This window comes from Amblyraja radiata, chromosome 6 (assembly GCF_010909765.2).
Source record: "Amblyraja radiata isolate CabotCenter1 chromosome 6, sAmbRad1.1.pri, whole genome shotgun sequence".
In the NCBI taxonomy this organism is placed as follows: domain Eukaryota; kingdom Metazoa; phylum Chordata; class Chondrichthyes; order Rajiformes; family Rajidae; genus Amblyraja; species Amblyraja radiata.
Window position 1 is genome coordinate 16,801,303 of NC_045961.1, and position 13,778 is coordinate 16,815,080.

Here is a 13,778-nt window from a genome sequence, read left to right on the forward strand (position 1 = left end):
TTCCCCTACTCTGGGTAAAAGACCCTATCTATTTCTCTCTATTTCCCTCATCATCTTGCATACACCTCACCCTCCTGCACACCAAGGAAAAAACTCCTAGCCTACCCAACCTCTCCCTGTAGCTCAGGCCCTTGAGCCTTTAGAGAGAGGAAGCTCTGAAACATGCTTTTCGGCCTACCAGGTCCGCGCCGACCAGCAATCACCACGTACACAATCCGACACACAAGGAACAAGTTAAACTTTACCGAAGCTAAACCTGTACATCTTTGAAATGTGGGAGGAAACCAGAGCGCCCGGAGAAAACCCACACAGTCACAGTGAGAATATACAAACTCCACACAGACAGCACCTGTGGTCTGGATCAAACCCGGGTATCTGGCTCTGTGAGGCAGCAACTCTATCGCTGTGCCGCCGTGCGCAACACCAAAGTATTCCCTTGCACCTCGAATTTCTAATTTAACTTCCAACTATGGACTTGAGTCCTTCAGGACAAGAGGGCCTGAGCTACAGCGAGAGGTTAGGCAGGCTAGGACTTTATTCATTGGAGCCCAAGAGGTTGAAGCATGATTTTATAGAGGTGTATAAAGTCATGAGGGGAATAGATGGTGTGATTGCAAAGTCTTTCACCCAGGGGAGGGGAATCAAGAACCAGAGGGCATCGGTTTAAGGTGAGAGGGGAAAGGTTTAATAGGAACCTGAGGAGCAACTTTTTTACACAAAGGTGGTGGGTATGTGGAATGTATTGCCGGAGGAGGTAGTTGATGCAGGTATTATCACAACTTTTAAGAAACATTTAGACAGATACATGGATAGGATAGTTTTAGAGGGATATGCCTAGCCTGCCCAACCTGCCTCAAGCCCTCACGTCTTGAGAGACTTTTGTGATATACAGCGCGGAAACTGGCCCTTCGGCCTACCAAATCCGCTCCAACCAGCGATCACCCTATACACTACACTATCCTACATACAAAGGACAATTTACATTTATCGAAGCCACTTAACTTACAAAGTGTGGGAGGAAATCGGAGTGTGGGAGGAAATCGGAGCAACCCGGAGAAAACCCACACGGTCACAGGAAGAATGTACATACTACGTACAGACAGCACCTGTAGTCAGGATTGAACCCGGGTCTCTGGGGTTGTGAGGCAGCATCTCTACCAGCTGCTCCACCCTATGTCCTGGCATCATCCTTGAAGCCAAGCAGGATATGAGGTGCTGTTCCTACAGTTTGCATGTGGCCTCAGTCTGACAATGGAGGAGGTCCAGGACACAACGGTCAGTGTGGGAATGGGAAGGGATGGTACTTACTGAACCTATTGATTAGTTCTCTCACCGAGCATTGGAATTCACAGCCGCAGCTGTTCAAATTGACTGTCCATATTCAGCTAGCAACCTCACCTTTGCACTAATACAATTGCCCTGTTGTAGCAAGCTATTATTTACATTAGTTTAGTTTGGAGATACAGCTTGATAACAGGCCCTTTGGCCCACCGAGTCTGCGCCGACCACCGATCACCTGTTTACACTTGTTCTATGCTACACACCAGGGACAATTTACAGAAGCCAAGTAACCTACACACTTGCACATCTATGGAGTGTGGGAGGAAACCCGGAGCCCCCCCGATAAAAACCCACGCAGTCACAGGGTGAAGGTGCAAACACTGTACTTAGGATTGAACCCGGGTCTCTGGCGCTGTAAGGCAGCAACTCTACCCGCTGAGCCACGGTGCCGCCACAGGTGGGAGGTCATTTGGAGGTGACTTACAGCATCGAGCAACATCCAAGCATCATCACTGGGGGCAAAGATTGTGAAGGTCCCCTCGCCTTCGATCTCCCGTCTGAGGTTCGATCTGTCGGCATAATTCTGTGTGTTTGTGGCACCTACAATGGCCAATGTACCGTAGACATGGTCGATAGGAGAGACTGCAAACATAGAGGAGGAAACATTTCAATCAAGACGATCATTTTACGACAACACAAAACGGAGCACCATTTTGATCAATAGCGTAATTTTAGCAGATGTGATATTGGGTCGAGACCCTTGTTCAGACTGAAGGGAGAAAGTCTCTGAAGAAGGCATGAGTCTGAAGAAGAGTCTCGACCCAAAACGTCACCCATTCCTTCTCTCCAGAGATGCTGCCTGTCCCGCTGAGTTACTCCAGCATTTTGTCTATCTTTGGTGTAAACCAGCATCTGCAGTTCCTTCCTACACTTAATTTTAGCAGTTTCAATTGCACAACGGGCTGCCCGAGGAGATAGTTGAGGCAGGTACAATAACAACATGTAAAGGATATATTCACAGCTACATGGATAGGAATGGTTTAGAGGGATATGGGCCAAGCGCAAGCAAATCGGAATAGCGTAGATGGGGCATCTTGGTTGGCATGGGTAAGTTGGGCCGATGGGCCTGTTTGCGTGCTGTATAACCATATAACCATATAACAATTACAGCACGGAAACAGGCCATCTCGACCCTTCTAGTCCGTGCCGAACACGTATTCTCCCCTAGTCCCATATACCTGCGCTCAGACCATAACCCTCCATTCCTTTCCCGTCCATATAACTATCCAATTTATTTTTAAATGATAAAAACGAACCTGCCTCCACCACCTTCACTGGAAGCTCATTCCACACAGCCACCACTCTCTAAGTAAAGAAGTTCCCCCTCATGTTACCCCTAAACTTCTGTCCCTTAATTCGCAAGTCATGTCCCCTTGTTTGAATCTTCCCTACTCTCAGTGGGAAAAGCTTATCCACGTCAACTCTGTCTATCCCTCTCATAATTTTAAAGACCTCTATCAAGTCCCCCCTTAACCTTCTGCGCTCCAAAGAATAAAGCCCTAACTTGTTCAACCTTTCTCTGTAACTTAGTTGCTGAAACCCAGGCAACATTCTAGTAAATCTCCTCTGTACTCTTATTTTGTTGACATCCTTCCTATAATTAGGCGACCAAAATTGTACCCCATACTCCAGAATTGGCCTCACCAATGCCTTGTACAATTTTAACATTACATCCCAACTTCTATACTCAATGCTCTGATTTATAAAGGCCAGCACACCAAAAGCTTTCTTTACCACCCTATCTACATGAGATTCCACTTTCAGGGAACTGTGCACAGTTATTCCCAGATCCCTCTGTTCACCTGCATTCTTCAATTCCCTACCATTTACCATGTACGTCCTATTTTGATTTGTCCTGCCAAGATGTAGCACCTCACACTTATCAGCATTAAACTCCATCTGCCATCTTTCAGTCCACTCTTCCAACTGGCATAAATCTCTCTGTAGACTTTGAAAATCTACTTCATTTTCCACAACCCCACCTATCTTAGTATCATCTGCATACTTACTAATCCAATTTACCACACCATCATCCAGATCATTGATGTACATGACAAACAACAGTGGACCCAACACAGATCCCTGTGGCACCCCACTAGTCACTGGCCTCCAACCTGACAAACAACCATCCACCATTACTCTCTGGCATCTCCCATTCAGCCACTGTTGAATCCATCTTGCTACTCCAGCATTAATACCCAACCATTGAACCTTCTTAACCAACCTTCCATGAGGAACCTTGTCAAAGGCCTTACTGAAGTCCATATATACAACATCCACTGCTTTACCCTCATCAATTTCCCGAGTAACCTCTTCAAAAAATTCAAGAAGATTAGTCAAACATGACCTTCCAGGCACAAATCCATGTTGACTGTTCCTAATCAGACCCTGTTTATCCAGATGCTTATATATATTATCTCTAAGTATCCTTTCCATTTATTTGCCCACCAATGACGTCAAACTAACAGGTCTATAATTGCTAGGTTTAATCTTAGACCCCTTTTTAAACAATGGAACAACATGCGCAGTACGCCAATCCTCCGGCACTATTCCCGTTTCTAATGACATTTGAAACATTTCTGTCATAGCCCCTGCTATTTCTACACTAACTTCCCTCAATGTCCTAGGGAATATCCTGTCCGGACCTGGAGACTTATCCACTTTTATATTTCTCAAAAGTGTCAGTACTTCCTCTTCTTTGAATCTCATAGTTTCTATAGCTACTCTACTTGTTTCCCTTACCTCACATAATTCAATATCCTTCTCCTTGGTGAATACCGAAGAAAAGAAATTGTTCAATATCTCCCCCATCTCTTTTGGCTCTGCAGATAGCTGTCCACTCTGACTCTAATGGACCAATTTTATCCCTTGTTATCCTTTTGCTATTAATATAGCTGTAGAAACCCTTTGGGTTTACGTTCACCTTACTTGCCAAAGCAACCTCATATCTTCTTTTAGCTTTTCTAATTTCTTTCTTAAGATTTTTTTTACATTCTTTATACTCCTCAAGCACCTCATTTACTCCATGCTGCCTATAATTATTGTAGTTCTCCCTCTTTTTCCGAACCGTGTCCAATTTCCCTTGAAAACCATGGCTCTTTCCGATTTTTACTATTTCCTTTCAACCGAACAGGGACATAAAGATTCTGTACTCTTAAAATGTCACCTTTAAATGTACTCCATTTCTCTTCTACATCCTTCCCATAAAACAAAATGTCCCAATTTACTCCTTTTAAATCCTTTCGCATCTCATCAAAGTTAGCCTTCTCCAATCAAAAACCTCAACCCTAGGTCCAGTTCTGACCCTCTCCATAATTATATTGAAACTAATGGTATTGTGATCACTGGTCCCGAACTGTTCCCCAACGCATACCTCTGCCACCTGACCCGTCGCATTTCCTAACAGGAGGTCCAGCACCACCCCTTCTCTAGTAGGTACTTCTATGTATGAATCTATTAGCTCTGTTTATAAAGGATTCGGTCACGTCTTCTCCAATCCCAATGCAACTCCCTATTCTGTGGGAAGACCAAGAGCGCTGGAGTGACTCAGCGGGTCAGGCAGCATCTGGATATGGATAGGCGATGTTTTGGGTCAGGTTCCTTCTTCAGACTCATTTAACATTTAAGAGAGCAAGTGGCTTACTGGCCTTCATGGCAAAAGGACTGGCGTTTAGACCTGTAGAGGTTAATTGACAATGTATAGAATGCTGCCTTAAAGTGCCAGAGACCCAGGTTCGATGACAACCTTGGGTGCTGTCTGTGTGGAGTTTGCACATTCTCCTTGTGACCGTGTGGGTTTTCCCTGGGTGTTCCGGTTTTTCCCACATTCCAAAGATGTGCAGGTTTGGAGGTTAATTGGTCCTAAGTAAAATTGCCTCTAGTGTGTAGAGAGTTGATGAGAAAGTGAGGTAACATAGAACTAACGTGAATGGGTAATCAATGATTGTCATGGACTCAGTGGGCTGAAGGGTCTGCTTCTATGCGGAAGGACACAAAGTGCAGGAGTAACGCAGCGGGTCAGGCAGCATCTCTGGAGAACACAGATAGGTGACGTTTCGGGCTGGAACGATGCTGTATCTTTCAATCAACCAAGAGCTGAGCCTTTCTAATAGTCAAGAAGGAATTTTCAGAATAGACCATCTGCAAGATGGCAACGCTGCAGAAATTACTCGACCTGTCTCACTCGGAATGGACCGAGCTAAATATCTAACATGGTAACATTTAATTACCTGCTGGGCATCCGCGCCCACCATCCAGCCTCATGTAACCCGGGCAACATTCATACAGGACGAGTCTGCAGGTAAAAGCAAATGAACATACGATGAGCGCTCGACGGCACTGGGCTACTCACTGAAGTTTAGCAGGATGACGGGGGAACTCATTCAAACTTACTGAATTGTGAAAGGCCTGGATAGAGTGGATATGGAGAGGATGTTTCCACTAGTGGGGGAACCCAGAACTAGAGTACAAAACCTTAGAATTAAAGGACGTTCTTTTAGGAAGGAGATGAGGATACATTTCTTTAGAGGGTGGTGAATCTGTGGAATTCTTTGCCACAGAAGGCTGTGGAGGCCAAGTCAATGGAGATATTTTTAAGGCAGAGATAGATAGATTCTTGATAAGTACAGGTTATGGGACTGTGAGGACAGGTGAATGGGTTAGGAGGGAGAGATAGATCAGCCATGATTGAATCGTGGAGCTTGATGGGCCAAATGGCCTAATTCTGCTCCTATCACTTATGAACATTAAATCCAGGGGTAAACAACCCAAAAATATCCAATAATATAGAAAGTGCGTTGGAAGGAACTCCAGTTGCTGTCATATACCAAAGACAGACACAAAGTGCTGGAGTAACTCAACGGGTCAGACAGCATCTGTGGAGAGAAAGAACGGGTGACGTTTTGGGTTGGAAATGTTTAACAGACCTTCAGAAGTCTGAAGAAGGGGTCCGGTCCAAAACGTTACCCATCCTTTTTCTCCAGAGATGCTGCCTGACCCACTGAGTTACTCCAGCACTTTGTGCTTATCTCCGAGAGTATAGACATCTTACGAAGCTTCAAAAAGGAGAAACAAGGAACTGGAGATGCTGGTTTACAAAAATAGACACAAAGTGCAGGAGTATCTCAGCGGGTTCCTATTAAATCTTTTCCCCATCTCACCTTAAACCTATGTCCTCTAGTTTATGATTCCTCTACCCTGTGTCACTTTGTAGCACTGTTAAATATACCCTCAGAAAAGATGTTGCCCGAAATTATCGTACTTAACTTTAATAAATAATACAGCCACAGATAGGGAATAGATAGGGTTAATGTAGAGGCTTTTACTCAGAGTTGGGGAATCCAGAACAAGAGGACATAGGTTTAAGGTGAAGGGCGAAAGATTTACTAGGAACCTGAGGGGCAACATTTTTACACAGAGGCAAGGTAAGGCAACGCAAGGCAAATGTATTTGTATAGCACCATTCGTGCAAACAGCAATTCAAGGTGCTTTACAGGAAAGAAAAAATAAAATAGTCAATAATTAAAAATTGCAAAATAAGCAATACGACAAATGTATGAATAATAAAACAACGTTAATGAAATAATAAAACGATTTTAAAAAGCACATAAAAGGGTTAAAATTAGACGGTTAAGATTACCTGCATGTCGGGCTATGGAAAAGCTATAGTAAACAACAGTGTTTTTAGGCCTGATTTAAATGCGCTTACAGTCTGTGCACACCTCAGGTGTTCAGGGAGCTTGTTCCACAGGTGTGGAGCATAAAAACCCAATGCTGCTTCAGCCTTTTTAGTTCTGACCCTGGGAACACAGAGTAAACCTGTCCCTGAAGACCTGAGGAGTCTAGGCGTCTCATATACAACAAGTAGGTCAGAGATGTATTTTGGACCAAGACCATTCAGTGCCTTGTAGGTCAGTAACAGAATTTTAAAATCTATCCTCTTACACACTGGGAGCCAGTGCAAAGATTTAAGGACAGGTGTAATGTGGTCCATTTTCTTGGTGTTGGTCAAGACTCTGGCAGCGGCATTTTGGATAAGCTGCAGTTGTTTAATTGATTTTGTATTGAGACCTGTAAAGATGCCATTACAATAATCTAACCTACTAAAAATATATGCATGAACAAGTTTTTCAGTGTCTTCTTTGGACAGAAATCCCTTGATTCTTGCAATATTTTTTAGATGGTAATAGGCAGATCTGGTAATGGTCTTTATATGGCTGTTAAAATTCAAATCCGAGTCCATAACTACACCAAGGTTTCTGGCTTTGTCTGTGGTTTTCAGTGCAATTGAGTCGAGTTGAGCACTCACCTCTAGCCTTGTTTTTTTGGGACCAAAGACAATAATTTCTGTCTTATTTGCATTGAGCTGGAGGAAGTTCTGGTTCATCCACTCATTGATATGTTTGACACACTGGCTCAGTGAGTGTAGGGGACTATGGTCATGTGGTGACACTGCGATATATAGTTGTGTGTCATCGGCATAAGTGTGGTAGGATATGTTAAAATGCTCTATGATCTGAGCTAGGGGGAGCATATAAATGTTGAACAAAATGGGTCCAAGAATGGAGCCCTGAGGAACCCCGCATGTGAGTTTTGTACGTTCTGATTCAAAATTACCAAGGGAAACTAAATAATCCCGATCTTTCAAGTAAGATTTGAACCAGTCCAGCACAGAACCAGAGAGTCCCACCCACTTCTCCAGTCTGTCAAGCAGTATGTTGTGGTCCACCGTATCAAAAGCAGCACTGAGATCTAGAAGTACCAAAACTGAAGCTTTTGATGCATCACTGTTTAGATGTATGTCGTTTAGGACCTTAGTGAGTGCAGTCTCGGTGCTGTGATGTGGCCGAAATCCCGACTGGAAAACATTAAAAATATTGTTTTGGGTCATAAAGCTGTAAATGTGTTGGTAAACTACCCTTTCAATAATCTTTGCCAAAAATGCTAAATTAGATATGGGCCTGTAGTTGCTCATAGCTGAGGCATCTAAATTAGGCTTCTTCAATAGGGGCTTGATCACTGCTGTTTTTAAGGCTTTGGGAAAATGCCCCGATTGAAGGGAAGTGTTTACTATGTTCAGTACTTCTGGTGCAACACTGTTAAAAATATTTTTAAAGAAGCTTGTGGGCAGCAGATCAAGACAGCAGGTTGTGGACTTTAGCTGTTGAACAGTTTCAGTCAGAGATGCACAATCTAAAAGTTTAAAATGTTGTAGATACATTAGTGAATCTGGAGGCATAGGTGACAAAGCCATGTTCCCTGAGGTGGAGCTAGACATTGTTTGTCTTATCTTCAGAATTTTATCGGTGAAGAAATCTGCAAAGTCATTGCACGACTTGCTGGACAGGAGCTCAGGAGGGACTGATGATGAAGGGTTTGTCAGTCTATCGACAACGGCAAACAGGGTGCGGGAATTATTATTTTTGTTGATAACCTCTGAGAAAAAGGACTGCCTTGCCCCTTTCAATTCCTGATTATATATACGGAGGTTGTCTTTGTAGATGTCGTAGTGGACCTGTAGTTTGGTTTTTCGCCACCTACGTTCGGCCTGTCTACACTTTGTTCTTTGGGATCTCACTGCTGTGGCATTTCTCCATGGTGACTTTTTCCTTCCAGATAAAACCTTGGTCTTTAGTGGTGCAATAGCATCCATAAGAGTCATAACATTGGAGCTAAAACCATCCACAAGGTCATCGACAGAGGCCGAGGGCAGAGTTGGTGGTGGTGTATAGGCCTGAATAAACAATGTGCCGGTGTTTTCATTGATACAGTGCCTTTCGATCACCTCTGGTTCTTTTATGATACTGCTAGCAGAGATGGTCGTTTTAAAAAATACACAGTGGTGATCGGAAAGAGCAACATCAGTCACCATAACATCAGAAATGTCAAGACCCTTGGAAATAATCAGATCCAATATATGCCCCCTATTGTGAGTCGGCTCTGTTACATGCTGATTAAGTCCAAAGTTGTCCAAAATGTTCAGGAGCTCTTTTGTACCTCCATCCTCTGCATTATCTATGTGAATATTAAAATCACCCACTAAGACAACACAATCGAAATCAATGCATACAATGGACAGTAATTTGGCAATCTCATCAAAAAACTGTGCATCATATTTTGGTGGCCTGTAAATAGTTAAAAGTATTGTTCGCTGGGGAGAACTCAGCTGAGCAGCGACATATTCGAAGGAGTTGAAATTTCCACAGGACATTTTCTTGCATTGTAAAGTCTCTTTATAAAAAATGGCGACTCCACCTCCTTTTCTGTGTATTCTGGCTTCATTTATAAAAATAAAACCGGGAGGTGCTGATTCAATCAAAACGGTGTCACTATTATTTACACTTAACCATGTTTCTGTTAAAAAGATAAAGTCAAGATTGTGCTTAATAATAAAATCATTGATTAAAAATGACTTGCCTACTAGTGATCTAATGTTCAATAATGCCATACTTGTATTAAGGGTGGTAGGTCTATGGAACGAGCTGCCGGAGGAGGTAGTTAAGTTAGGTACGATCACAATGTTTAAAAAACATTTGGACAGATGCATTGATAGGATGGGTTTAGAGGGATATGGGCCAAACGCGGGCAAATGGGATCAAGTGTAGATGGGGCATGTTTGTCGGCATGGGCAAGTTAGGCCAAATGAACTGTTTCCACGCTGTATGACTGTGACTGTATGTCTGTGTGACTCCGTGACTCTGTGACTATGTATCAGTGACTGTGCCTCTGTGACTCTGTGTCTCTGTATCTACGTGTCTCCGTGACTCTGTGATACAGGATGATTTTCCTCCAGTTGGCAAATGTTATCCATGTCACAAAGGCAGTCGAGATTTCCTATGTTTATGCTACCAAGCAAAAATATCCTCAAATCAAGTTGAGAATCTCACTTGAAGTGGCCCCGTAATACAAAGAGATAATATTCACAGCACTGTTGATTATTCCAGACATCTTTTATACTTGAACTAAACCAGGCCCTGCACAAGTAATTCTAAAGCTCAAAGTGAATGAGTCATTCCACTGAACCACTTAAGTCGTAGAGCAACAATTGAGTGTTATGTCTATGGTGGAGGCAGACGGGATTTAATCAGATAACACATCTATAGATACGACAATGGGAAATGTATGTGAAGTAGAATTCACAGGACCATTTTCATTGCACATGGAGTGTTTGTGAATCAGGCATTGCGACAAAGCAACTTAAACTCATGGCATTGACGACTGCTTTGGGGCCACCTCCTGCACCCACACACAACTGACTGACTTCATCCACTTCACCACCAACTTCCATCCGGCACTCCAATACACCTAGACCATTTCCGACACTTCCCTACCATTCCTTGACCTCACCATCTACATCGCAGGGGACAGACTTCTGACCGACATACACTACAAACCAACTGACTCACATGGCTATCTGGACTACACGTCTTCCCACCCTGCCCCCTGTAAAGACTCCATCCCCTACTCCCAATTCCTCCGCATACGCCGCATCTGCTCCCAGGATGAGACGTTCCACACCAGGGCATCGGAAATGTCCTTGTTCTTCAGGGAACGGGGATTCCCCTCAGCCGCCATAGATGAGGCCCGCACCAGGGTCTCATCCATACCCCGCAACACTGCTCTCTCTCCCCATCCCCGCACTCGCAACAAGGGCAGAGTCCCCCTAGTCCTCACCTTTCACCCCACCAGCCGGCAAATACAACAAATAATCCTCCGCCATTTCCGCCACCTCCAATGTTACCCCACCACTTGCCACATCTTCCCATCTCCCCCTATGTCTGCCTTCCGCAAAGACCGCTCCCTCCGCAACTCCCTTGTCAAGTCTTCCCTTCCCTCCCGTACCACCCCCTCCCCGGGCACTTTCAGTTGCAACCGCAAGAAATGCAACACCTGTCCCTTCACCTCCCCCCTCGACTCCATTCAAGGATCCAAGCAGTCGTTCCAGGTACGACAAAGGTTCACCTGTATCTCCTACAACCTCATCTACTGCATCCGCTGCTCTAGATGTCAGCTGATTTACATCGGGGAGACTAAGCGGAGGTTGGGCGATCATTTCGCCGAACACCTCCGCTCAGTCCGCAATAACCTACCTGAACTCCCGGTGGCTCAGCACTTCCAACTCCTCCTCCCATTCCCAATCCGACCTCTCTGTCCTGGGTCTCCTCCATTGCCAGAGTGAGCAACACCGGAAATTGGAGGAACAGCACCTCATATTCCGCCTGGGTTGCTTGCGTCCGGATGGCATGAACGTTGAATTCTCCCAGTTTTGCTAGCCCTTACTGTCCCCTCCCCTTCCTTAACCCTCGAGCTGTCTCCTCCCATCCCCCCGCCCTCGGGCTCCTCCTCCTCCCTTTTTCCTTCCTTCTCCCCCCCACCCCCCATCAGTCTGAAGAAGGGTTTCGGCCCGAAACGTCGCCTATTTCCTTCGCTCCATAGATGCTGCTGCACCCGCTGAGTTTCTCCAGCATTTTTGTGTACCTTCGATCTTCCAGCATCTGCAGTTCCTTCTTAAACTCATGGCCTGCAGGTGGGAGCTGGTTTAGCACACAAAGCCCAATCAGACTCTTTAGTTACACACACAAGCATACGCCTAATACAGCACAACCTCTGATCAAAAGAAAAGACAGCTGCAAGATAACTCAGCTGCGAGACAAATAAGTCACTGTTTGGTATCACGCACAAAAAAGTCAGTGCTCAGAAGTGCAAACAAATGATTCTCCTTTGAGCTGTTTGTGTAACCGCTGGTGATTAGGTTCACTGATCGACCACATTCCAGACAATTCAATTTCATTGTGAGAAGCTGGGCGTTGTGAGACACCGGTCACATTTACTTTTCAATTGGGACTTTCTTTGGAAAATGATGCAAGTAAATATAGCAGACCTGGGTGTGGTAAAGGTTATTGAGCAGAACAGGGCAGCATGGTGGCACTGAGGTAGAGTACATCGTCAGAGACCAAGGTTCGATCCTGACTACGGGCGCTGTCTGTACGTTTTCCCTGTGACCGTGTGGGTTTTCTCCGGGTGCTCTGGTTTACTCCCGCACTCCAAAGACGTGCAGGTTTGTAGGTTAATTGGCTTTGGTCGAAATTGTAAATTGTCTTTTGTGTTAGTGTACGGGGTGATCACTGGTCAGTGGGCCGAAGGGCCTGAATCCACACTGTACCTCTGAATTAAACTAAACTAAATTAAACACTATTATTATTATCCGGTAACTGAACCATCCTATCACCAAACTGAGAGCAGTCCTGACCGACCAACTACCTCATTGGCACCCAAACACTATCTTTAATAGGACTTTACTGCACTTTATTTTGCACTAAACATTATATATTTTATCCTGTATCTGTACATTTAGTCATATGTAGTCTTTTTGCTGACTGGACGGCACGCAATAAAAAAGCTTTTCACTGTATCTTGGTACGCGCAACAATAATAAACAAATCTAAACATCACAAATGGCAATGGTCCCCTAATTTGAGGAAGGGCATTCTTGCTGTTGAGGGAGTGCAGCGTAGGTTTACAAGGTTAATTCCTGTGATGGCGGGAATGTCATACGCTGAGAGAATGGAGCGGCTGGGCTTGTAAACTCTGGAATTTAGAAGGATGAGAGGGAATTTTATTGCAACATATAAGATTATTAAGGGTTTGAACACGCTGGAGGCAGGAAACATGTTCCCGATGTTGGGGGAGTCCAGAACCAGGGGCCACAGTTTAAGAATAAAGGGTAAGCCATTTAGAACGGAGATGAGGTAACACTTTTTCGCACAGAGAGTTGTGAGTCTGTGGAATTCTCTGCCTCAGTGAGCGGTGGAGGCAGGTTCTCCGGATACTTTCAAGATAGCTTGAAAGGGCTCTTAAAGATAGCTGAGACGGGGGATATGGGGAGAAGGCAGGAACGGGGTACTGATTGTGGGTGATCAGCCATGATCAGGTTGAATGGCAGTACTGGCTTGAAGGGCCGAATGGCCTCCTCCTGCACCTATTTATTTATTTAGCGAATGCAAAGTCCTTTAGCCAAGCAGTTGCCTCAAGGACTTTGCATTCGCTAAATAAATAAATTGACTATTGACTATTGACTATTGTCTATTGTTATGTGCAGAGGACATAAAAACAGCTCATTATAAACTCATAATCATACACAGAAACTTAGAAGACGGAACCAGGCCCTTCGGCCCAACCCGTCCATGCCGACCAAGATGCCTCATGTAGGCTAGTCTCATTTGCCCACATTTGGTCCATTGTCAGAGTGAGTCAACACACAAGCTGGAGGAACAGCACCTCATATTTTGCTTGGAAAGCCCAAAACCCAATGGTAGGAACATTGAATTCTTCAATTTTTAGGTAACTATCCACATACAAACTTTCTCCGCCCCTCCCCCCCCCCCCCCCCCCCCCCCCCCCACTTTACCCTGTGCCTCACAAGGCACAAGTCTCGTACC

At 44.6% G+C, this 13,778-nt stretch overlaps 1 protein-coding gene across 4 annotated transcripts in view; it reads right to left on the minus strand.

Moving 5' to 3' along the window:
* postn (periostin) overlaps nucleotides 1–13,778 on the minus strand; it is a 74,919-nt gene that overhangs the window by 45,887 nt on the left and 15,254 nt on the right. For all 4 annotated transcript variants that reach the window (XM_033022241.1, XM_033022239.1, XM_033022240.1 and 1 more), the window contains exons 3-4: nucleotides 5,571–5,635; nucleotides 1,766–1,923 (exon numbers count right to left, since the gene is read on the minus strand). In XM_033022241.1, the coding sequence (XP_032878132.1) occupies nucleotides 1,766–1,923; nucleotides 5,571–5,635 (223 nt within the window). The remainder of the gene's footprint in view (nucleotides 1–1,765; nucleotides 1,924–5,570; nucleotides 5,636–13,778) is intronic.